Raw genomic sequence first — 27,988 nt, 5'->3', positions numbered from 1 at the left:
ATTTAAAAATTATTATGTTTTCTATATACCCAGTGAATTCGAAGCTACTATCCAAATTCAAGTCATTTAAAATGTACATGTCTCCAACGTTTGCAATATTTTGTCCAATGCTGAGCACGTTAATAAATCACTACAATTAAAAGTGAAATATGTCAGTGCAATGAATGAAAGAACTGGTAAATATTAGTAAGACCAAACTAACTCACCAGAATGATCTCATGCAGATAGACACTTCCTGAAGCTTTGGTATCTCATGCATCTCTGAGGTAAACTGAAAGCTAAGGAAGCAGCCAAAAATGATGGCAAGCATCCACCTAAACTCATAACAGCATAATTAGATTTACTGTTAAATAGATGAGTACAAACAACAAGGTCCTAATGTATAGCACAGGGAACTATATTCAATGCCTTGTAATAGCCTATTCTTGTGAAAAGGAATATATATGCATAACTGAATCTTTATGCTCTACACCAGAAATTAACGCAACATTGTAAACCCACTGTACTTCAATAAAAATAAGTAAAAATTAACTAAATAGATGGGCAATTCCCTACTACTCTAGGAAAATGAACTACTGAAATGTATGAGTGTGCGTAGGTGAGTGTGCCTGTGGGAGTGAAACTGATTGAAAATTACAGATAATAGGATTAGGATTATAATGAGCAAAAACTCTTTTCTGATTGCAGCTATTTTTACATCTGTGCTTATTCTCCCAAGAGAGAAAGGTTCCATTTTTCGATCAGAATCATGATGCTAACAAACAGTGGATTACTAGGAGCATTCACATCATCAAATATTGATTGTCATCAAAAAAGCAAATGCTGAAACTGACTGACAAGTGAAGCATGATCAAGAGAATATGACTAAGAGAGACCAGAGCATTTGTATGTAAAATTAAAGAAAAATAAGGAAGAAATCTCACAAAACTAAACTAAAATATCATGAACAGTTAGGAAAATAAACAATTGTAAAACTGTGATTGTACAAAGACAAAACGCATATAACATGTACCACACATTTTTTTTTAATTGTAGTATAGTCAGTTACAATGCGTCAATTTTTGGTGTACAGCACAGTGTCCCAGTCATGCATGTACATATATATATTTGTTTTCATATTCTTTTTCATTAAAGGTTATTACAAGATATTGAATATAGTTCCCTGTGCTATACAAAAGAAATTTGTTTTTTCAATCTATTTTTGTATATAGTGGCTAACATTTGCAAATCTCAAACTCTCCTATTTATCCTTTCCCACCTCCTTTCCCACGATAACCATAAGAGTGTTTACTATGTCTGCGGGTCTCTTTCTGGTTTTGTAGATGAGCTCATTAGTGTCCTCTTTTTTGTTTTTTCACATTCCACATATGAGAGATACCATATGGTATTTTTCTTTCTCTTCTGGCTTACTTCATCACACATTGTTTTTGATTAAAAAACTATGACTACAGGATAATAATAAAATAACTATAGTCAGAATCAACCCTGTTTTATATTAGTTTATAATATTCCTTAGTACAAATTATTAGTACTAGTTTGTGCCTTATATTTAAAATTACACTAGTGATTATCTTTAATTCACACTACCCTTTGAAAATATAATAAAACGATTCATCTTTAGAATAATTTGAATCAAAGGAAATTTTAGGTTTGATTACTACAGTGCAAAACCCATAATGAGTTACTTCTATGGCCTTGAATAGAACTCAGTGATAACAATCAGTAGTTTTCCTAGCTATAAATTAAAGAAAATTATAATAGTGCTGAAATAAAATCATTCAAGCAGAGTCGCTGCATGAACAATACCACAGCTGAGGAGTAATGCCACATGTACATTATTGTTATGTCTGCAGTGCTGGGTGATAACGATTTTGACTGTAATTCATGGTGTGTTTTAGGTTGTAGAAGCAATAAAATATTGATCATCAACATGTCCAGCCATTATTCAGAAGATTAGATCAATTTATGAGAAGCAATAACTTGTAAACGAGTGACCTTCCAAAGACCAAAAGTAATTCCCTGGTAAAACCACTGCAAGTCTAGCACTCTTCAACCTAAGTTACTAAAAGCCAGATATTGGAATAAAATGATAAAATATACTTTTGAGCTCAAATCATAGGTAAGTTATTTGGGAACCATTACTCTGTAAATATAACATTAAACATGTTTTCAGTCTTTGATAGCATGTGTAGAAAGTTAAATGTTTATAGAATTTTTTTTTAAAGATAGACCCCTTTTTAAGCTCAAAGCAGAAAATAAAGCCAACAAAGTCAAATTTTTATACACTATTTAGTGTGATTCAGATTCAAACAGTAAATTTATAAAAGGAAACTGTTTTCTAAAATATGAAAATAAATGTAACAGTTGATTTAGAAAATATATTACTATTACTTTATTAATGAAAATAGAAAGAATGGCAGTTAGTTTCAGAAAATAAAGTGATGTAAATGCTCCCCACATGTTTTGACTTACTAAAAATTTCAGCTTAAATTGGTTCATTACACAGTAGACTATTTCAAATCATAATTAATACACATGCCTATGTGATACATGCTCAATTATTAGCACTCAGTGAAAGAGCATTCTATTTAACTTATTTCCAGCAACAACACTATGATATATGAAGACAAACAATTTGTTGAATGTTCTGGATAATTATAGAAAGTATTTTTGTATGCTTTCCAAATTTAATAAAATTTTCTGAGCCTTTTGTTACCAGAGATTAAATGGCTCAATATAAGTTTACAGATTGAAGAAAAAAAATAGATGGAATTGAAGAAAACTATTTTAACATGTAAATAAAATTATAAAATAAAACATGCCACCCATTTTAAAGTCATACTACTCAGCCATAAAAACCGACAACATAATGCCATTTGCAGCAACATGGATGCTCCTGGAGAATGTCATTCTAAGTGAAGTAAGCCAGAAAGAGAAAGAAAAATACCATATGAGATCGCTCATATGTGGAATCTAAAAAACAAAAACAAAAACAAACAAACAAAAACAAAGCGTAAATAAAGGACAGAAATAGACTCACAGACAGAGAATACAGACTTGTGGTTACCAGGGGGGTGGAGGGTGGGAAGGGATAGACTGGGATTTCAAAATTGTAGAATAGACTACACTGTATAGCACAGGGAAATATACACAAAATGTTATGATAACTCACAGAGAAAAAAATGTGACAATGAGTGTGTATATGTCCATGAATAACTGAAAAATTGTGCTGAACACTGGAATTTGACACAACATTGTAAAATGATTATAAATCAATAAAAAATGTTAAAAAAAAGAAAATGATTTATAGAAACAGCCAAATAGCATATATTGAACATTAAAAATCTTTTTTAGAAATAATGCAATACCTCAAAAAGACTAAAGAGGAATAAATAGGGCATTAATGAGCTCAGCTACAAAACAGAAACAGACTCACAGACATTGTAAACAATCTTATGGTTACCGAGGGGAAAGGGGGTGTAACTTATAATGAAAAATGTATAAAAACGGATATACGTATGTGTATGTATGACTGAAACATTACGCTGCTCACCAGAAACTGACACATTGTAACTGAGTATACGTCAACAAAAAAAGACTAACTATGAATATTCAATAAAAAATCATTTTATGTGTCAGTATATGTATTTATAATACACTCATAATACAACCCTTTTCTGATTAGACGAAATACCTATAATTTTAAATATTGAACTAAATGCACGACATATAATTCTAGAAATTTTAAGTTACTGCTGCTTGTTGTATATAGTAACATTGCTATGGTTGGATTTAAAAGAAGACTAAGAAAATATATGATTAGGTAATGAAAATTGTATGTAATGAAAATTTATTATCTACTTATAAAATTTTAGCTGAAACTATGCTATCTTTTTTATTGAAGGTAAGTTATGACATGGTATCAAAAGGGAAAGAATAGCATTGTGATATGATAAAATGCAACCCTAAATTAATCATAAAGTATTTTATGACATGCATATTTTATAGTCTCAATTATAATACCCATTGTCAAGCTAAAGAAGAAGTAATAAAACAAAAGAGTAAAAGTTAGTCATACAAAAGTAAGTTTCTAAGCCAGAAAAATACAAATCAAGAGAATTCAGTTAAAAACTTGAAACGTGACTTTTTTTTTCCTGGCAGAAAAGAGACGGATTTAGTCCAGGGAGTCATTCACCTTTCAACTTTTCTAATATACTGTGTAGACCATGTCCTATCCAATCCACAATTACGTACATCAAACAGGATAGGGAAGATCCTGCGTTACATCTAGGGAGATGGCAGTGTGGGCTGGCATGGGGTGGGCAATAGTATCGCGGATTCAGGAGTCAGACGACCCAAGGTGGGTTTAAATCCTGGCTCTGCCAATTGTTAAAATGGAATTAATTCTCTTTCACAGAGACCTTTCAAAAATTAAATGAAATCAGTACAAAGAAGAGCAAATAGTGAGTGCTCAGTGAACAGTGCCCATGGATGATAAATGTATTATTTGTTAATCAGAAATTAAAGACACAGTAAACTAGATATATTGCAGATTTTAATGCTATTTATTATTAATTTGTTAAAGCTTGTTTATAAAATGTATCCTCAATTGCCAATGGCTAAACATTGCAACAATGAAGATAAATTATTCATGCAAATATTTTCATGGAAAAATTCCAAAAAGCTGTCATTTAATTAAATTATAAACGTTAAATTATTGATAGTTTAAAGGAAAATGATAGATTATCAACAGATTCAATCAAATTTAGCTTTCAGTTTTTATTTCTAATGTTTTATTTCTGCAAACCCACCCAAATAATCTTAGTTACCTCATTAAAATTACCTTAAATCTCCAATAAATAATTTCCAAAATATCTCTTTTAATCAATCAAAAAATCCAAGATATAATAATTAAACACTTACTTTACAGCAAATTCTACTATATAAAGACCAGGTAAAGAGGAACACATCCAAATATGCTATGGAATTTGACTTTTTTGGTTAACTTATAGTGAAGATATAAACGTAACATGATATATATAACGTTATATATAATGCAATATATATTGTATTATGCAGGGACACTAAGCACAAAATGAGGACTATCCAGAGAGATCTGAGATGCATGGTTGCTTGTTTCCACTGTGTCCACAGATCTTTTGTACTAAAAGAAGTGCTAAAATAGAAGAAGTACTAAAAAAAAATGTAAGCCTCTTTTTCTTTTTCTTTCTTCATTTTTTAGGGTGGTTACATTGTATCAGGTCTCATACATTCTATTGTCACATGACTTGGCTTCTGATGTAATATAATACATTTATATAAAATAATTATATTTGTGACTGTGTCAGACATTTCTAGGGTGAAGGTTTCATGATTTTAACATAACATTTTCTGTATTTAAACTGAACTGGTCAAACTGATTCCTTTGATTCTAACTTTCCAAATAATTCATGCATTTTGATACATTGTTTGTCCACGTTACTATCTGTTTTGTGCACTACACACTTTTTTCAGCCTTTATTGAAATTTGACAACTCTAGTATTTTAAATAACTGTTCTAATTATTAGTCATACTTTTACCTTAAGTTTCACTTTTCTTTCTTTTTTAGTGGTTATTCAACTAAAACATACTATTAATTTATTATCTAATTCTTGTAACTAATAGTCATAAAAATTTAATTGTCAGTAGTAATTCAATCAATCTAATTATTGTAGTCATCTTTACTTTTACTATTTTATTATTTACTTTTATCAGTCAGATTGCATATAAACATCAAAGATCCTCTAACACCATGTTTTGTTCCTTTCTATTAATAATATTTTAGTTAAGACTGGTGGATCTGTGAATTTTATATCAATTAGACCACTTGGGTTTACTACACAATAAATTAAACTAAAAAATGCCATTCTTGGTAAGTTATAGTTTATTTTCCAAGCATTAAAATTAAAGAGCATTATGATATACCATAAAAAGTGAATCACATTTATGTGAATAATTGAACTCCTCCAAAAGTCACAACGACTCAGCACAAACATAAACAGGTATAAACGGAAGAACAGATACAATAAAACTAAAAATACACCTCCTGTCAGACAGCAACTGACTCACGTTTTCCTTGGCTAGTTCTAGTCAACGTTTCAAAGTTTCATTAAGTGCTTCCCTAATGTCTTTAGACTAGCAGTTTTCAATTATTTTCTGCAATTAGTATATATTTTATGTCTTTGTGTGTTTCTTAAAAGAGGAAATGCAAAGAAATACAAATACAAGTGGTATATGTCTATGGTTTTCTTGCTGTAAAATACTTCACAAAATATGAAAATACTACAAAATTATGAAATTTCTTCTATCACCAAGACACTTAAGAAAATAAATGTTAACTTGTGGGCATCCTTCTGTTTGTTTCATGGCATGCTTTCAAAAACTAGAAATTTGGGTGACATATTACAACTTTATAATATTCATCATGCTAAAACAATCTAGTAATAATTATAACAAAATCAACACTCTAGTCTAAAAATATGTCAGAGCATCAATAAAAACATTCACAATTGTAATGTTTTCCTTGTTTGCCCTGAAGCATTATTTTGCTGTTTCGGTAAAACTGTCTCATAGTTATGACTTAACATTCATATATTTATGTATTCTGTTAAATTTTCATTCTTTTCTTTGATTTTTGTCGTAATGAAATTATGTCACATTTGTTTGTCACAGCAAGTTATAACTTCTTCACACTGGTTAATATTTTCTACTCGCTAAATACTGTATCTGAAATTACACACTGAATAGTCTTTTGGGTTGAAGGCATGGCATAAGATTCAGTACTCTGAAAAAGTAATTAATTATTCTCGCATACCTTATCCACATTAAAATCCATCTCTTTTAGGCCACGTTGTTTTCTAATTCCTCCATGTACCTGGAGTTCTCTTTTCCAAAAACTCTCTTGGTTTCAGTCATTGACATCACCACCTGTGCTAAAAACTACCTGATAAACTTTCACTGATCTATATCATCTGTCCCCTTCATATTCTGAAAACTCACTAGTAATATATGTTTTTCAAATGGCTGCTAATATTTACTGAGTGCCGTCCATGGATGAGGTATTATATGAAATATTTTAGTCTCCATGTAATCTTCACAGCCACAACCATGAGTTAATTATTGTATCCTTTTAAAAATGAATAAAACAAGTAAACAAACCAAAAACCATTCTGCAAGTTCCCCAAGTTCACGTATTTCATACAAATCCAAGTAAGTTTGACACTAAAGCCAAAGCTTTTGATTAATATCACTCAGCTTACTTACTGTAAATAAAGCAATCTGTTAAAATGGCTAATTCCTACATTCACTTGATACAAATGCTTACAAAAATGAAAAAGGAAAAAGAATGCATCTCATCTTTAAAGGGACAGCATGATACAAACAGAAAGTGAATTGAGAGAAAGATGAATTTTAGACCTTATGGTTTAAACTTGAAGAAACCATCTACATTTTCATTAAAAACCAACTGCCAGACCTTCCCAGACTGTGCGGAACTGCTTCTGTGTGAATCCAGAACACATTCAACTCCTGACCCACACGCACGTGTTCCACCCAAATGACACTTCTGAATTTGTCCTCCTCTCGCCACTAAACCACTCGTTTCTGAAACAACTATCTTTCCTTTTCACATAAATTGTCTCTGGACTTTCTTTTTAAAATTATTTTCATTTGTCATGTTTTCAGCTCCATTTAATATTTTTAAATGACAAAAAAATCATTTTGTGGTTAGACTATCATTTCCAATTAATATGCAAAGTAAAGAATATTTTACGGTTACATTGACAAAAGTAATACTAATATTACCATTTTAACATATGATTCTGATTTCATATATTAGTGCTACAGAAGATATTCAATCCAATATTATTTCTTTACACTGAAAACATTACGATGGGACCACTATATATTTAAAGTAAACTATCTCATGTAAAGTGGGATAATGTTACATATTTAAAAGCACTTAGGAGAAAATCTAGGTGACTTTGGATTTGATAATGAGTTTTTAGATATGACATCAAAAGCATGATCCATGAAAGAAAAATGATAAATTGGACTTTATTAAAACTAAAAACTTCTGCTCTGTAAAAGACAGCACCGGGGGAAAAATAGATAAGCCACAGACTGGGAGCAAATATTTGTAAAAGACACATCTGATAAAAGACTGTTATCCAAAATATTAAAAAGCACTCAAAATTCAACAATAGGAGACAAACAACCTGATTAAAAAGTGAACAAAAGATCTAAACAGACATCTCACTGAAGAAGAGATATGATATGTATGTATAAACAGACATCTCACTGAAGAAGAGATATGTATAGCAAATAAGCATATGAAAAGATGTCCAACATCATGTGGCATTAGGGAATAGCCAATGAAAGGCACAGTCAGATACCTCTACACACCTCTTAGAATGGCTAAAATCCAGAACATTGACAACATCAAATGCTGGCAAGGAAATGGAACAGCACTGGACTATCATTCATTGCTGGGGAGGAGGGAAGCAATATGACACATGAACGGTCTGACATTTTCTTACAAAGCTAAACTTAGTTTTACCAAAAAAGTTCCTTGGTGGTGATGCTAAAAATAGGATTCAATGAAGTAAGTTTTACTCCACTGGCAAATTAAGCGAATATAATCAACATATTAGTTAATTACAGGTTGATTAAGGACTAATATTATCTTTTATTTAGTATTGGCCAATTTTTATAATATCCACTGTTTAACTGGTGCATACTTAGCAACTCTCTGTACATTACCAAGTTTGAGTATACTTCTGAAAGTAAAGTATTATAAAGCCAGTTCTTATTATCGAATTGACATTATTTAGAATCTTGCAAACTTTGGGGGGAAAAAAAGCACAGTATCTACTAAAGCTATTTTTGTTTTCTACCTAGGAACTTCTGTGAAAGAAATGACACAGCTGGTCTAGCAAAGAAATACAATAATTTCAGCACTGTGCATACTGCTTAGGAATTTCAACTATCATGATGGTAGTAAGATCACAAGTGAATAGGCTTAGTTTTCTGATGAGTAGACTTCTAAACCTGAGAAAGATACATCGGGAAGGAAAAAGAATGAGCCAGTGAATGGATTAATTTTAATCACACTTGTATTCTTATTATACTATTTTTTTTTCTTTACATTCACCAAGTTTGTGGCTTTAAAATAAGAATCTATTAAGAAGAGCTGGTGAATATTTGTACCTTGACATAAAATAGCTTTGAGGAACATAAGGACTACGTCAGGCTCAATTTCCCCCCATATATCATATTTCATTAATTCAAAATCATTTTTTTCATATTTGGACTCTGAATTTTCACAGTTGATGGCATTTTACAATAGCTATGAGTCAGACAGCAATTTTGATATGATTGTCATTGACTGTGATGTGATTACTTGGTCATAACTGTTCACATTGTTGTCATTTCAGTTAAATTATATGCATTACGGAGGATATACGAGTTTTATTATCATTTAAAATGTCTTCCATGATTCCTCTGTAATTAAACATTGTCAGTAAATGTTACTGTTATTTCAGGCTTAGAGACAAAAATTCAATGATAGATTTGACATTGCTGAAGAAGCATCTATTGTTGGAGAAATGGTCACAAAATTATATTCTTTATGAAGCAAAAATTAAGTTACTTAATAAAAGAAGACAAAGGTATAACAAAGCATCTGCTACCTGAGAAATTTCAAAAGGATTGTTTGTCACCACTGAACAAAATGCAAGAGAAATTGTCTACTCCTTCAGGAGGGATGAAAGAAACTGCAAAGCATTAGGAGCTTGATCTGATCAATGCATCACACAGACCTATCCTTAAGACTATGTCATGGCTTAATTGGTAGTTATATTTTTTCTCAGAGATACATAATAGAGATACTATTGTCATCTTATGTTTGGAGACACACAGTTTATTTAAAGAATGTGAAATCAGCTATAAATTGTTGAAGAGAAGTAATACTTCCTGTTCTGCAACTACCTAAAAACCACAATTTGCTCACCATATTAGAAAATAAAAATCCAAGAAGAGAAAATTATGCCCGATAGAAGAGATGAGAGTCACAGGGTTATAAGAAGAATCTATGATCCAGTGAGTAATGACATCTCATGAACAGATCAACAACATAGGGTGGTGGGGCCCCTGCTCCCAGCTGATAGTTTTGTCATGCTTATGCCTCTGATTGAATTCCATGTCAAGCTATGAATCCATGTAGGGTAAAACAGCAAAATAAATATTAAAGACCACTTAGATAGAAAAATGAGAAATTACATATTTTTATAGAAATATTTTCATGCACACATAACTTAGTTACTTCTGTGGAAACATCACCCCAGTAGCTTAGTAATTTAGACAGTGACTATTAACGTAGAAGGCAAAAATGTCATAACATGATAAAATTCCTATCACTTTTTAGAAGGTAAAAATTATTTCTTAACCTCTATACTGCCTGTATTAACCAGACCTATATTTATAATTCAGACTAATAAACACAAATATTGTTTTATATACACACCTGTATTTAAATATATGTATTGAAATACAGATAGTATATATGTATATGTACATGCACATACATATATGTATATTGTGATTTTTATTTCATATATATGTATGTATATGCATATAGAATTATGTCACATAAAAAGTCATTCAAAATTTGCACTGTGGGTTACATTTTAGGAAAAAGCTGAGTTTTTATACTTGCAAGGGACACATGCATTCAACCTTTTGTGTTGAATTATTTGTATGTTCTTTATATTTTAATAGTCAGAAATATCCATTTTATTTGTTAATTATTGAATCATTAAAATAAATTATTGTGAAAGCAATTCTCCCATGTGAAAACATGGCAGAGGCTGGGTCTGATTATACAACAAGGAACAAAGACATGTGGACAGGAAAAAGCTACAAGTAAAGAGAAAGAATAAATGAACTCTCGCTAGGCAATCTAGGAGAAAATAGTTGAATGAAGTAATGACAGTGTCCCTGGCAAATAGAGAATTTTTTACAAAAGGCTCTCTACCCGCAGGCACAATTACCACAGCTGTACCAGATAGCCTCTATCAGTCATCATCTAGAACAGCGCGTCTTTCTATTAACCAAGCAATAGAGGCACAAAAATTACTTACACCAGCCCATATGAGGCACTCGGTTTGCTGCAATGCATTCTGATGACTTAATTAGGTGAACCATGTGACACATGGCATTTTTCAAACCAGGTCCATCACAAAGGCCACAACATCAAAGCAGAATGGTCCTGGGCTCTACAGCTAGATTACACATACGAGTTTCTTCATCGAGGGTCTTGTCACTAATGGTGTCTGCTGGTTCACTTCCATCTACTTAAACAATTAGATAAAACCTTACACTAGCACACCAAGGCTGATGAAGAGCCTTGGAACTGAGTACACCTGGCAATTTCTCTCTTAATTAAAATCTCATCTTCAACTGAGTGATGGTCTCTAGAAAATAAGAAATGTATTTTTTTTTCTTTAAGGATTTCTTCTCTCTAGTGACTCGACACTTCTATTGTGAGATTTCTAACCCTATTGAACACCTACAAACACGTGAAAATAAACAAAAAGTAAACAAAGGTCACATCACGATGCCAAGTGACATGTAATCAAAGAATTTTTACAATGCGTTTGTGTCAGTGAAGGAAAACAAGGGAAAAGCCTTGGAAACACAATTACACTGAGATAATAAAGCATACGTACCAGATATTTTAACGAGGATTTACTCCATAGTTTTGATTGCATTATTGATCTTTTGAATCTAACTTTAACCTGGTTAATTGCCCAGAAAAGTTTGAATGGCATTAATATCCATACAAGAAATGATAGCAAATAATGGATATATATATATAAGAAAATATAAATATGAATGTTGATTTTAAATAACGTTATAATTCATTTTGAATTTAAATCCAGCAAAAAAACAGAAAGCAAATACTGGCTCTAAAACCAGATAGAAGTACACTATTACCCTAATATTTGTTCTACTTGATCTTTTAAAATAATTATATGTTGTAAATCACTAAACAATAAATACACATAAAATCGAATCACAGCGTAGCACACTGTGTCTGCCTGATTTCATTAGTGATGCCACCATTGACCTATCCTCCTACAATGAATCTTGGAGTTATACTTGGTGACTCTCTCTCCTTTTCCCCTCACTTCCTATCATCATCACCCACTTCTCCTGACTCTATATCCTACGTATTTTTGCAAACCTATTCCTCTCCTATCTGTTGCCCCATGTATAATTAGGCATCGTCATATTTTTTTCAGCAACCCCTTCCTCTTGTTAATTTATTCACTTATCTATAAACATTGCATAAATAATTTCTATGTTTACATTTTAGGTATTGATAGTACTTTTGCAAACCTCCAACACTGTTTCTCTCTCCTATCATGATAACAATTTATGACAGTTTATAATTTATACATAGAAAATTAGATGTGTCATTGATTTCATTATTTCTCCCCCACAGAGAAAGAGAAAGGTGGAAGATGCCAAGACTGTTTTCATTAACACTGTCTCCTCCAACCTCACAATACCGTGCAGTATTAGATGTCAAATCAATATTTGTTGAATTAATAAATTAAAAAAAGAAACATTTGGATGTACCACATTTCCACAGAGTTACAGTAAAAAAAAGGTCTTACTAGGTTACTCCCCATCTTAAACTCTTTCACTGCCTTCCTTTTGACCAGAGTTTCCATCTAAAGCTGCTTAGCTTTGTATAAAAGATTCCTCAAGATTTGAACTTCAAATTACTCTCTGAACTCACCTCCAAACATCCCCCGATATACGATTTCCTTTCTATCAAGCCAAATAGGTGTTCTCATAGTCAACAGAGCTGTCTCTTGGCATGAGCCTGAGATTTTCTTTTCCACTCACACCTTTTCAATCAGAGAGCACTCCTAAGACTCAAGTTCCACTTAATGAATCCTAACTTTCCAATGGACTCTTACCTCCTCGTTTACCTGTTCTGTGAAGTCTTCCACACCCTCCTCAAGTTGATGCTCTACAGAACTTCATCTTTACTTAGAGCACATGCCTGTTTTCCCTTAATGACACGTGTAGTAGCTACTGTCCCACGACAACCATATAGTGCACCCCAGGCCAGTGACACTCATTTACAGATGATAATGAGATTATTATCAATGTTAGTAAGAGCAGCTCCATATATAAAATCCTCTCAGTGTTCCAAATTCTTTGATTATTTTACCTATAATTCAGGTACAAATAACACAAGGTAATTCTAACATTCCTTCTGAGGAGTTAACTGACATGGGGGAGATTAAGTTATTGACCAAAGTTTACACAATTAATATATAGCCCTTTTCAACCGAAAGCCACATTTTCTCCACTATGACATTTTGATATTCTTGATGTTTCCTGAGTAGTCTTTCTTTCCCTTTCCTTCCTTCCTACCTTCCTTCTTTTCTTGGTATAGGTGGGTCCCTTATTATTTTTGTAAAAATTAAATTGTGAAAAGTAATAGTCAGAAGATATCCTTTTTTAAAATTTTTGTGGTTTTCTTGTAGCTTTCCATAATGCTTATAGAAATGTGAAAAACTAAGTTTTTATTATATTTCGTTTGTAGTGAATATTGTTTTTGGTATTATATTTAGGCATGAGTCATAAATTTATACTTTATCTTTTGGTGGTCCTTCACAGAACTGACCTCTTAGCTACTAGACACAGTGGCATAGTGTCAACCAACAACACAGTGGGGCCCATGAAAATATTTTTATTCATTTTAAAATCAGAAGAGGAAAATAAACATTTACAGCCAAAGATTTTATTTATGTTGATGTCAACTTTTTTTACAGAAAGTTTGCATAACTGAGACATTATTCTAATTCTAATTTGGATATAAATTCCCAGCCACTTAATGTCTGAATCAGTACTCTATTAAGGCTTGGGCAAAATTTAAGGGAAATTGTATCCATTAGGCAAAACTAAGTCAGAATCATGTAAAGTATAATTTTTTTAATTATACAGGTTAATTTTCACTGATCTATTTATTTGCTTAGTGGCTTTTTTCTTGACCTATTGACTTTCAAAATTATATATTTTATTTTTAATAAACATTTAATGCGTTTCTGAAAAACATCTATGAAAAACATGTCGAGAAACACTTCTCGAGTCATACAGATTTATTAAATCATGTATATAATCAAATCACTTTTTTAACAGTAACATCTGTATCAATGCATAATCAGAAGAGTTAACATTTTAAAGTACTTTTGAACCTAAATGTGATAACTAATAGAAGAGACAAATAACTCTGTTAAGTGTTTAAAATTAATTAATAAATTTCTGATTAGTGCAATGCAAAAAAAAAATCAAATTGTCTATGAACAAGCATTCACTATAATTTCTAAATAATATGCATTTTCCTTATCACTTCCCGAGGCTACTATGCTATAGAAACGAATCACAGCTATTGGAAAAAAAATTCCTGTGGATAAAACCCTTGCATATATGCAACACTTTTAGTTAGATAAATTAGTCAAATAAAGAAATGTTTAAAGATTCTATCACATTTTAATTTCAGAAACTTATTTTCAATTTTCTTTTTGCCTTATACAGCAGATTTTTAAAATCTGAAATAAATACTCAAATTTATTCAAAATCTGTAGGGCATGTAAAAAATAAATCACAAAAAATAGGGGTCTATGGGTATTATATGTATACACTTCCTATTATTTCTAGAGTTTTACATAAAGAATTCTTTCATTAAAATTTATGATCTATCTATAGGTGACTCAAACCCAGATAACACTTTGGTCCTTGCAAGTACCTTCCTTTGGATAAAGCAGCAAGGTACTGAAGTGGTGGTGGATGGATGTCTGAGAGGGGAGGGGAAGCAGTAAATCATTTCAGACAATTTCATACTCAAGGCTTGTTGACATGAGGCAGGGCAAAGGAAATCACCCTGTCAGCACCTGCATCTTTAATGAAGGACAACGCTGTTGCTGCACACTTAGAGAATAGAGAGGGAAAAATAAATCATGTTTAACTTTAAAGTGGGCTGTCGGATTTATTCAAATAGAAATGCAACCTTGTGTGCTTCCTCCTCCCCACCTATTTCCATTTAAAATCTTACAGTATACACCTAGATTCAACCTTTTTTTCTTTTAACCATCGATGTTCTTCAAATTTTCAATTCAATTTACTATATGCCGAATAGATACTTTTAAAACATATCATTTAACACTTGTCTTTTATTGTCTTCCTGACATCTGTTGCCATTGGAGGTGGATTTAAAATGTGAAGATGGGTAACTGTCAGATTACTCTGGAGCAGAGATTACATAAAGATGTAGCATGGGCCAGATACAGCATGCCTCATGGGATAACCACCATTGGCTTAAGAGTATTTTATATGTGAATGAGAGAGAAGGAAACTTGACAGGACAAACATCTTACAGTGGTTTTAATACAGAGGCAGATTTTAAAGGGTTCTGTATGCAATGAAGGCAACAACTCAAATGGTTGGAGAGACCCAACCATTCTTAGAATCCACTTCTTAATTATTCTTTTTCTCTTAAAACTGATTTACTTTTCACCAACAAGTGTATTTCTTCATTTAAAATGTACATGGAATTTCTAGTCATCTCCCTGATACACCAACTGCATCACATACAATATTCTAAAACACAACAGCAGTTTTTAAAACGTATTATATAGAGAAATGAAATAGAAAAAAAAAATGATCTGGGTAATCCGTCAGTTCAAGCATCGTTTTAATATTTAATCACACCAAGTAACTAAGTTACAGTTTGACTGAAAAACTCTATAAAATAAAATAAATGCAGGTCATAAATAATAATATATATCAAATCTATATAAATACATAGAAATGATATATATTATTTTATTTGTGTAATAAAATAATAATATTCAGGTAATAAAACTATCTGCATTACAACGGTTATTTTCATTGGTCTTAAGGACCCTGAGGCATCTTGTTCTGGTAGACTCTCTACCAATGATAACTCACCAAGTTACGTCCTATAGACCATAAACTTCTCCATAGTTGTTCAGAAACATGTTACATACTTTCATTTATCTGTCTTTTGAAATAAATTTCTGATGAAGGAGGATATTCTTTCCTCTAGGGAAAGAGTGGAAGTAAATCAACTGAATGAGAAACTATGTTTTTTAAAGTCACTGATATTTGATCTTCCCATCTTTGCCCCCTCTGAGCTGTGCTAAACTCAGTCAATGTCAGGGCCTCTACTAAACATAATAAAGCTAGAACAACAACAACAAAAAGAATCAAGATCTCATGTCATTCCGAGGTTAATGTAAAGGAGGAGAGATCCTAAGGCTCATGACTCCTTTTAGGAGGTTTTCTCATCACCTTAGCTTGAAACCAGTGCTCCCAGATGGAGGCAGTTATGAAAATGACTTCCACTCTGCAGGTGTTCCCTTTGAAAAGCTAATAGCATATTTCTTTTGACAGGTAAATTGCTTTGAAATAATTCTTGAACTCTGTGGTCCTGAACGGGGAAGACATTTAGCTTTATAAACCCCAATTTGGGGCACCCTGATTTCTTTTTAAGGTGTTGTCTCAAAATGGGCCCTGAGTTACTAATCTGTATGACTTATTTCTGCAAACTGCTAACCAACTGATCACCTTTGTACCCAATCTACGTATTGTATTAAGCAATAAATTCATGTATTTCAGCTCTCTTTGGTTTTAAAATGCTTTCATGTAAGATAGTAATTGCAGAGTTTTGACAAATTTTGGAGCCAAATGTTCAAGGTGATATGTCTCCTCTGAAATTACACAGTATCTTCTTGAAAGAAAAGGTAACTTTACATTCCGTAGATAAACTTTACAGCTCCTACCACACATCTCTACAAGCATTCCTTCTTCCGTATTTCTAGATAAGTAAAGATGTTTCAAACCACACTTGACCACTTTGAGATTTGATTACTTGCTCAGTAACTAAATCATGGACTAAATTTGTTGACCTGGAGCAGTGATTAGCTGGTAGGACAGTTTAGGACAATTACACCTAAGATATCTCTAAATCTACAGTCATAGTTTACAAAATATTTTCTCATAAAACCTATTTATCCTGATGATTTGAAAGTCAGTGAAAAACTTCAGACTTAAATTAACATTTTTCATATGCTTAAAAATGCATGACATTTTTTCATATTGTCATTTTTTGATATTGGTTTATTCATTAATTTTAATCAATACTCAACAGAGTAGTGGCAAGAGAAGGGAATGTAATAACAGGCTGAAATTAAACACTTGCAGTAATTTCAGTGTGTTAACCTAATACAGTAAAAAGCAGCTAAATGGACTTTGCAACAACAGAATTGAAATTTTCTGTATACCTCCACTCTATGGGAATGCTCTTAACAGATATAAACATACTTTCTGTTCACAACCCCTTTATCTTCTAAACAAAAATGTCAATCTTAACCCAGCAGGGGAAAAAAAATTCAAGCCCCAAGATTATTTGAAAATTCTAATTTGTGTGTGGATACACATGATTAGTTACATACAGATGCTGAATATTAAAATAAACCATAAACAAACAAATAACAACCAAGCTTCACATTTTGGTTTAACAAAACACCAAACACCATTCTTTTATGAATAACTTGACTGAATTATGATGATATTTTAAATATGTCCAAGTTAACTACAATTTTCCCATAGTTATATCTAAGAGGAAAGTTGAAATTATATTTTGATTGGTACATCAATGCATTTTTATATTTTCCTGCACCATAACACGAAGTTTAGTCAGCTTCTTATAAAAGAGTTGTACAGCAATGTTCTTCTAGCACCATCAATAAAACTATGACTTCAAGGAACCAGATTTCTAACATCACCAAAAACAACAGTAACCATGGCAGCAGCACAGCAGCATGCTGCATTTTTATTCTGACATTGTTCAGCCCGTTAATTAACATGTCACTAGTCCAAACAGATTTAATATTTTACTTTCCGTGATGTTGCTTTTCTGTAGTACTAACATGCATTGCGACTCGGCTACTCTTTTTGCGCTACACATTTCTTCCCTACTGCAATTGTCCTTCCACCACTCTAATCACTTAAAATGATCACTTCTTCCATGCTTCTGTAACAATGAATTTTTCTGAATTTTTCTGTTTCTCTAGGGAATTAATAAAGTGCTCTGTACTCAAGAATAACCTTTGATCCCTGAAATTTATCAGCACACATACTTAAGAAACCATTACACACAGACTTACAACTTCCAAAGAACAGGAGTAAAGTTGATTTACAACACACAATAAAAACAAATGTAAAGCAAAGAAGGGATACTGATCAAGGTTTGACGAAACATGCATGGCACTTACCTGGGATAAGCTGTGCCAGAAACAGGTGACTTTTTGACAAGCTGAGGAGTGATATTATGGCCAAAAAAGGAGCATGTTTCCATTTCATCTTTGTCCCTTCCTTGCATTCCACCCAGCCAGTGACACAGATATGTTTTATCTGGGAGGAAAAAAAATAAACACAGAAATTTTTTTAATGGTTAGCTATATTGAGATCAAGACAATATTAAAGATATGTTGTGAAAAATTATACTACAAGTGCATTTGAAATGTCATTTTTCAAAATGATAAAACTAAATCATTAAATGAATTCAGCCGACACAACATACATTTTAGGATATACGTTTTGAACAAATGTAGTAATTATTAATTTTGAAAATTCATTTCAATTAGATATAATAATAAATGATTCCTCAGTTTTCCATACACTTTAGGGGATGACAGATAAGTGCTTCTAATTTCTTACTAATTTAGTTAGAACACGCTCAAAGGATCTAGAAAACTATGGTCATTCATTCACCAAATATTTGCAGACTGTTCATAATAAGCCAGTTACTATGGTATTTGGGGGGCACAGCAGAAGAAAAAAAAAACTAAATTATTTATTTATGCAGGTACATAAACAATTTGAAGCCATTAAAATTATATCAGTTTATAAGCAAATTCACAAAACAAACAACCCTTAACAGCTGTTGTATTCCGAACAAGGCACTTCATATCAATCATGAATAACACAGCGTCTTGTAGGCAACACAGCCCTCGGTCATCAGGGCTTCAGCAAGATGAAGACTCTAACAAATGGCAGAATAAAACTACAGGAATTAATTCAAGTGGAAGACCGATCAGTTTTGCCTGGAGAATTGACCAAATCTGTAATACCTAATACAATTTAAATGCTATGTAAATAGTTGTAAATGTAATATCAATACTCTATAAATAGTTACCAGTGCACACTGAAAATATTTTGCTTTTTGGAAATTCCTGGAATTGTTTTTCAAATATTTTCCACCCTCAGGTGAATCCAAAGATGTAAAGCCCACAAATATGAAGGGCCAAGTGTATTCAGAAGATAACTCTGATAGGAATGTGAAGGATAAAGTAAGTATGAGGAAAATTAGCATAGAGGCCGTAACAGCGGTGCAGAAACTTACAATAATTGCTTACAAAGGAGCTTGGAGAGGAAGCAGAGCAAATGGCTGGTGCTGGGGTGGGAGTCAGAGAGGTGGCACTACACAAGCACTCCTTGAGGAACTTGGCGACTGATTAGAGTTGGGAGATGAGAAATGGAAGGAAATTTATTCATTGAGTCAAAAACATGCAAATATATCTAGCACAATAAAAATATAATTTATTCCCAAAGAAAGATAACATTCTATCGCTCATTTTTGAGATAGAGTTCCAACTTGAAAAGAATGACCAGCTTCATTCTGCGGGTTTATCTACACAAAGCTATTGCCAACCTGTCTGGACTGAGCTGTCCTTACTTTATCACTTTTCACTGCAGAATTAATTGCCAGATTTTGCTTTAGCAGAGCCGCCTAATCCTCCTGCCAGCTACAATGATCTGACCTCACTGAAGGTATCTGAGGATGGTTTCTTTTCTCTTAAGAACTCTTCAAGCAACTCCTGTCTAGGCTAGAACTTTGGCTCCAAAGAAATATTCTTCGCCACTATAGATTCATTTTTGTTGTCTATCTTCCTTGTTTGGGGTTAATATCCAGGTAACTTTCTTTATCTTGGTGAATCACTCATAAATGACATCATATACCCACAGTATCTTCCATGCGTTATCTTCTTAAGTGTCAAATGAGAGTAAAGAGTAGATTAGATTTCAGATGAGCACAAGCCTAGCTGAACAGTTCTGCTCTTCAGTCAACACTATGCAGTTGTTAGTTTCTCCAGAGACTCTTTTTCAGGTTTATCCATTGAGTGTTTTGGCTTATGGTCACATTGTTCAGTGACGTACAGATAATTAGCTCTTTCAGAGGTAATGTGTAAGTATACTGCATCCTAGTAATGTCTTCTTGACTGGGTTTTGATATCACAGCTGCCCTATCATCTTGGATCCTCTTGCCTGGGGATTTTCTCATATTCCTCCTCAGTTTAATATATGGTTATTATGTGCACTAACCACCAGAGTCCCTATTTTGGAATAAACCCCTAAAGAACCTCATTCTTTAAATGTGCACAAGCAGTTTTGCCTCAGCTTTTGATGTAAATAAAAGCACGTTTGAATCTAGAAGCTATTTATAACTTGCTCATCATTTGAAAATTTAGAATGATTATATTAGTTAAATGATATTTTAAAGTCTATTTATTGAAACAGATTTTCATATTTGTGATTAATTATATTCTAACAATTTAATTAATAATTACATATGGCTTATTAGTAGCAGTTGGTTTGGATAAAATAAAGGCCTCTATCAAACATGTACATTCTTCTTTTAAATCAAAACAATGATCACAAGGAAATAAACCTGAAAGTATGAACATTTATTATAGTTGGTTGAACTCCTGCAAGTTATGTTAACAGGCAGATATTTTTCAAATTCTGTAATGTTCAGTATGTATCCCAAACAAATTTTTGTTATCTAAGGACTATTCTGTGAACTTACGTGGTAAGTGGCTAATAAAGTGACATGATTTTAAAGTAGGACCCACAAATCAGAAGTGGCAACTGCATTATTTGATATGTACACATATCACGATTCTTTGAAGTTTGATCTTCAAGAATCTTCTCTAAAAATGGAAGTACTGGAAGGTAAAAATACAAGCTTAATAGCAAACGTGATGAACCCTTATTTAAAATCACACCTTTTGACATATTAACAATAGGACAATTGATTTTAGTGAGGAATGGGATGCAATTGTGTTTAGATTCTGTATCACAATATAGTGAACTCAAAAACCACAACCACAACCTCTATGAATATAGAAAGACTTCTCATCAATGTGTATATATACTGCCTATTATCAAAGCATTAAGAATGAATATCCGTATAGTTGAATTAAAGAAACTAAAATGATATGAGAAAAAAGAAAAAAAAAGTTGCAATATTCACTTCTATTATGAAATATTAAGCTAAAATATGAGATTACAGAATTATTCAGTGTAATAGAAATGCTTTAGAATGTAATTCACTTGGAAGTAGTAAGTGTATGGAAGTAATACAGTGCAGTCTTTTAGAAGGATAGATGGTCAAACCAAAAGGTTTGGGTATGAATCTCAGCTGCACAACTCAGATGTTCTTTTACCCTGGACAAAAAATTTAAGTTCACTTAGTCTCATCTTTCTCAAACATAAAATGTGAAGTAATAATAATATCCACAACACTAGGTGAGATAATATACATGGAGTGCTTATAAGTCTGTCTGCTCCATCACTTGATCTCTGTTAACATCACCATGCCCTCCAACTTCAAATAGCATCCAATGAAGTTTCCCAGCGATGATGAGAGCAAACGTGGATTTGTATTTACGTGTTGCTTCACATTTGAATAGTGTCTGTTTTAGATTTAACTTGCAAGACATTAGTAGTTTTGATTTACTTTAATGAACTTTATTAAGATGAAATTTATGCATGGTAAAATGAACTGATTTAATGTATAAGGTTCAAATTTGACAAGCCTACAGACCTGCATAACTTCCAACCCAATCAAGATGGAGACATTTTCTACAAGTGCCGTGGTGTTGAAAGGTAATATGTGATAAGTATATGCTGTGCATGTGTACATGACACTAATGCATATTTTTAAACAGTAATAAATGTAATGATAGACTGGTATATCCCCTGTTTTGAGGAGCATGATTGCTTCAGAGCGAGTTTTCAAAAATATATTTTGGGATAATCATGTTTCACTGATTAAAAATGCAATTTCTTAGAAAGTGAAAATGTTCCATAAGAAATTAATTTTAGTAAACACGTGGTTCAACAAAGTAAAAACATTTCTTTAGGTACACATTTTGGATAACTTAAGAGAACACAGATGTTTCCTAAACTTATCAGTACATCATGTTGACTATTTTTCAGCTTCTTCTGAAACTCTTCATCATAGGTAGCCTCCTCCTCCTCCCCCTTCCTCTCCCTCTTCTCTTCCTCCATATTCTTTCTTTTACATTTAGAAAAACTAAAATTATTTACTGACACTTTTCTTATTATTAATCAAAATTTATTTTCTAAGTTACACCTCTTGTTCTAGAGAAAGAACATATTTTTAGAGACTTGTCTTCTCAGTCTTTTCATCTTATTCAGCTTAATTTTTAACTGATTATCATCCCATGGGCCATAAGTTAGGAATGTTGGACATTTTTCACAACACAACAAAATCAACAACTGTTGATTATTCCTGCCCTAATCTTAGACAAAAGAAACAACAGTGGCTAGTGAAGTAATAGTTATTCCTAAAAACAGTCTGTCCTTGTGAATCAATGACTAGAGATGGCCAGCCTCATTTTGGATTTTGCATATAGCAGATGAATTAGTCAGCAACCCACATATGGAGTAAAGAGATATTCTCCTTCTTGACAAATTGGATAGACTAAAGTTTGGTCTAACTCAATAAAAATCTGCAATCAGATTTTATAAAAAAGCTATAAATAAAAAAATAATAAATACTTTAAACAGTTAATCTATGGAAGCAGTGGAGACTCAAATAGATATGAAACAAATCTACTTTCTTCATATTAGAGTTGTAGATAATTTATTACATGAGTGACAAAGATTAAAAGGATTAAACTGGCCATGGAGGAAGTCGTCTGAAGATGGGCAGGGGATAGGGCTGGTCTAGGCTTTAAAGGGTGTACTGAAATTATACAACTGCAGAAAGTGATAAAAGATGGTCAGTAAGGGGACACACTCAGTGTGTAGGTAAGTGCAGCTACAATGGAAGGTGTGTGTAAAAAGCTGAAAATAAATAATACATATATACAGCACTTTGAAGTTTACTTTTTTATTAGCCCATCAGACTTAATATTAGGAAAATAAATCATAAATTATTACCTCCCATATTAGAATATAAGTTAAGAATCTTTATGAGATTTGTCTGCATGAATGCATATAGTTAGCAAATAAGTGAGCTGGAATCAACTGTACTATTTTTCTTATTATAAAATCAAAATGTCAAAGAACTGAATGCAAGACTAATTCAAAGGCACTTTCTTACCCATAGTGTGATGGCATAAGGGACAAAATAGCTTGGTAACAATTATATAACTTGGAAATGAAAGTTAATCAATACGAAAGAAACCATGTACAGGCTTACTAGTATGCATAGTTAATAGGACATTACATGGAAGTCTGTTCGGTGGACAAAAAATAGAATAAACATTAACACATTGCAAAGGAAAAGCAAAAGGATTTGATAGTGCACAGAACACTCGAGTTAGAAAAATTAAGAAAAATAAAGAAATGTACGATGCTGTTCCCAAAATTTCAGCCTAGAAAATAAAAAAAAGCTTAATAAGTAGTGTGTGTGTGTGTGTGTGTGTGTGTGTGTGAGAGAGAGAGAGAGAGAGAGAGAGAGAGAGAGAGAGAGAGAGAGAGAGATGTCTTTATAAATGACTGGCCAATCTACTCTTACTCTGGAGTTCTCTAGAATAAAAATACGTATATAAGACTGCAGTTAACTCTACTAAGAATTTATTATCACTCCTGTTTAGCTGGGATGCATTTAATCTGAAATAAGAAGTTAGAGGTGTATAATATTTTCTAAAAATGTAGATTTAATGCTTTCAAATAGACAAGGCAAACTGGACAAATTACTACCAAATTCTTGTTACGTTTTCACACCTCCTATAAAGAATGTCTTATCTGAAAATAGCATAGTACATATAAATGTACTAATGTCTTACAAGTTAAACCTAAAGTACTTAGGGCATATATATATGTACATATTATAATTAATCTATATTACATTTGATTTCTCATATACTTAGGGAACCCTAAGGAGGCAAATATTATACACTTAGTCAAATGTTTAAATTATGCTAAACCCCAAATATTAATATCCTAGACTTATTAACATCATCATAACTAACTTTCTGACTTCATTTATACACATGGATTTTGTAAAGGGAAAAAATAGGAAAGAAAAGAAACTAAGAACAAAAGACTCTGGCAAACAAGTCTGAAATCAATACTGAGAATAAAACACATGAATAGAAAGTACAGAGGTGAAGACAAGATAAGACAAACCTGGAAAACCGGGTAGAGAGTTAATCAGGAGTAGCAGGAATAAGAAAATCAGCAAGGTTCTCGGTGGTTTGTCACCCAGTTTCTTAAAGATCCTGGATACGTAGGCACAGCTACATTATTACTCACACTTCAATTTTATTTGAGTGGATCGTGGACTCTATATCCAATTAAGCCTCCATTCATTGCACAAAATATTAATTAATTCTTATCACATTTCCAGGAAACATAATGTTTTAAATGTATTGCGAGGAAACAAAGGGTATGAGGATAAAGCTCAGGCTGTACATGAAGAATGAGATACTTATTCTATATCTAAAATGTACTAAAATAGCTTACGAAGTCAGGATAAAGACGCAAAGAAACGAATTTTTAATCTATTAGTCCCATGTAGACATATATATTACTATCAGTTAATAGTCAGAGAGACGATAATGCAATCTGAGACATACATCCTTTTAGAATTCTTAAGTCTTCAACCTACAAATTCAGAAAAACTTCCACAGACTGAATGTTTCTGCTCAAAATTCATATGTTGAAACCAAATCCCCAACATGGAACTAGGATGTGGGGCCTTTGTGGGGTAATTAGGTCATGAGGGTGGAGCCCTCATGGGTGAGATTAGTGTCCTGATAAAAGAGACCCTTGAGTCGCAGTGAGGGGGTAGCTGTCTGTGAACCAGGACGTGGGCCCTCACTGTACACCAAATCGGCTTTGATTTTGGACTTCTCAGCCTCTAGGTCTGTAAGAAATAAATTTCTGTTGTTTACCGGCCACCCACTCTAAGGTATTTTATTACAGCAGCCTGAACAGGCTAATACAGGAAGCATTTTGGCATACAGAGCTAATGTAAATGTAACAGATCTATTACACTTCTGAAGACTTCCAAAATTTTGAACTTTGGTTTTGTACATTTTACTGAGTAGAATGTTTGAAGACATAGAAATGGAATGGATTATTAATATTTGTTTGTTTGTTTGTTGGGAGGGAGGTAATTAGGTTTATTTATTTCTTTATTTTTGGAGAAGGTACTGGGGATTGAATTCAGGACCTCATGCATGCTAAGCATATGCTCTACCACTTGAGCTATACCCTCCCCCCTTGGATTATTAATATTTCTTAAAAGAAAAACATTGAAAGAAATAATACTAACTAGCATAAAAAGTGAACTTCATCATCTCCCCTACCCACTTTGTGTGCTAAAGATGTTACTATGCTATAATTTTAGGAGAATCAGCACAAAGAAAGGGCGAATAATTGTTTTATTGCTACAAAATGAGAATCAGAAGCATCAAATAGTTCTTAAAACACTGCACATGGGGTATTCAAATTACTGATTGACATCATCAAGTAAAGTACTCTGAGTAGCCTGAAGACAGTCAAATTCATGGTCACTGAAAGTTCTACTCAATGTTTAGTCTCCTTTCAGCATGCTGAAGCTGACACTTCATCGGTGGCTTAGCTATGCTAGTGTGACTTTTGGGTTAGATATTTTACTATCGCGCATTACAAGAATTCATATATGCATTTCAAGATTAAAATATAAAATCAATAATAAGGACAGTGAGATGGTTGTCAACCACTGGCTAGACAATGTTATCATAATGATGGAAATGCAGTTATATATAAAAATAAACATAATGTGCTATCCACAGGGTATGATGAAGATAAACACCAGTTTCTCTACTGTAGCTACCATAATCATTAAAGAATCAATGGCAAATTAAACTGCACAAATCCTTAGGGGAAGAGGCAGAAAAAAAGCACAGCAGTAAATGCAGAAAGGTTCAAATCAATTTCTCACCCTAAACATAGTGAAGTTCATTAGTATTGCCAACATAGAGGCAAAGGTAAAGACAGCAAAAAGGAGATTTTATCTTCTTTTCACTTTAATTATAGGATTGCCTCAGGCAACTTAAGTTTTCTAACTTGTTTAAAAAAAAAGATTGTGTTCTTCTATTAGTGGAATTGTACTACGAATAAATAAATTTAAAAGATTGTTTAATGTAAAGAAATTCTAGATGTAAAGATACAAAACGTAAAGGTTTAATATGAAGACGATGCTACCGGGTTTTTGTTTTTTTGTTTTTTTGTTTTTTTGTAGCTAAAATGAAAACTGTCTGCATCAGGCACTCTTTTCAAAATGAATGTTCAAATTCACAAAGATGATTCCTTAAAAGTATACTCATGTACACAGAGACAAAAGGAAAGCAATTTTCAAACAAAAGCAATTTTCAAAATGCTGTGCTCACATTGGCTCAGTCAGATGAATCCTGTGCCCATTTGACCTTCAATCATATTTTTCATTTCATCATTCTGATGAAAATGAGTGGGGCACACGACGTTTGGTCATTCTAGCTGAAAGTGAATACAGTTGCAGACATTCTTCTGGGAAGTATCATCTTTCAAGTAACGTACATGGTAATAAACATCAATAGCCTCACTATTCTAGAGTAAGTGTTGCCTTTGATAAGTTAGATTCATCGCAGCACTGGTAACAGAAATAGAGGAAATTGTCTGGGCGTTGGTTTGGTCAAAGAAAAGTTACAGATGAAGCTGGTCTGACTTGACACTTAAGTAGAGAGGGCAGAGAATGAGAGAGCATAAGAATGAAAGAAAATGAGAGAAACCCAACAGTTGGTTTAGCACACAAGCACGCTGAGCTGGCAATTCCTGGAATTAACAACAAACCAACTGTACAGCAAGTGAGGTTAGTTCTCTTCTGAACATCCTCAGCTTTCAAAGAGTGTTGTTGTGATAATTCTGTTTAATCTCATTGAAAAGGAATGTCTGGTGACTTTTTTTAAATTTTTTACTTTAGAGACCAAGACTTTCATTAAAGCCAGCGACACTGCAATTTAAAATATCCGATGAGATTTTTAAAAAAGTATATTTAATGAAATATGATCTCACTATTACTTTCTCTGAAAACAATACAAAACAAGAATACACCCAAAAGTATCCTAAAATGACTATATTCACACACCTTATTTTAATCTTTTAATAATATTTGAGAACCTATGATATGTCATCCTGAGATTCAAACATAAATAGGACATAGTCCTTGCCCAGGGAGAGTTTATAATTTGCAGAAGGAAGCAGACCCAGATAGATTAAATACATCGTGGTAATTTCTATAACAGAGCTTAAATAGTGTGTTTGTTCTATGAGATCAAAGAGGGAACAAGGCAATCAGGTTTCTGGTAAATTGGAAAATGTTCACCACAGATATAAACATTTCAGAGGGATCTTGAAGGGATAACAGTTGTTGATCAAGCCAAAAGAGTTTAGGACTGGAGAAGAATGGAATTCTAAACAGAAGTACAAACTGTGCAAAAGCATGCAGGAAAGAGTCTATTTGTTTAAAGAACAGTAAATGATTTTGTTTGGATGGCATTTCAG

The 27,988-nt window shown here is 32.6% G+C and overlaps 1 protein-coding gene across 5 annotated transcripts in view; it reads right to left on the bottom strand.

Moving 5' to 3' along the window:
* Positions 1–27,988, bottom strand: part of ROBO1 (roundabout guidance receptor 1) — a 1,016,936-nt gene that overhangs the window by 861,802 nt on the left and 127,146 nt on the right. For all 5 annotated transcript variants that reach the window (XM_031457716.2, XM_064496419.1, XM_064496401.1 and 2 more), the window contains exon 2: positions 18,418–18,556. In XM_031457716.2, coding sequence (XP_031313576.1) covers positions 18,418–18,505 — 88 coding nt within the window. In that variant the 5' untranslated portion in view covers positions 18,506–18,556. The remainder of the gene's footprint in view (positions 1–18,417; positions 18,557–27,988) is intronic.

This window comes from Camelus dromedarius, chromosome 2 (genome assembly GCF_036321535.1).
Source record: "Camelus dromedarius isolate mCamDro1 chromosome 2, mCamDro1.pat, whole genome shotgun sequence".
Classification (NCBI taxonomy): domain Eukaryota; kingdom Metazoa; phylum Chordata; class Mammalia; order Artiodactyla; family Camelidae; genus Camelus; species Camelus dromedarius.
Note: the sequence above shows the minus strand (reverse complement) of the source record. Positions and strands in the feature narration are given on the sequence as shown.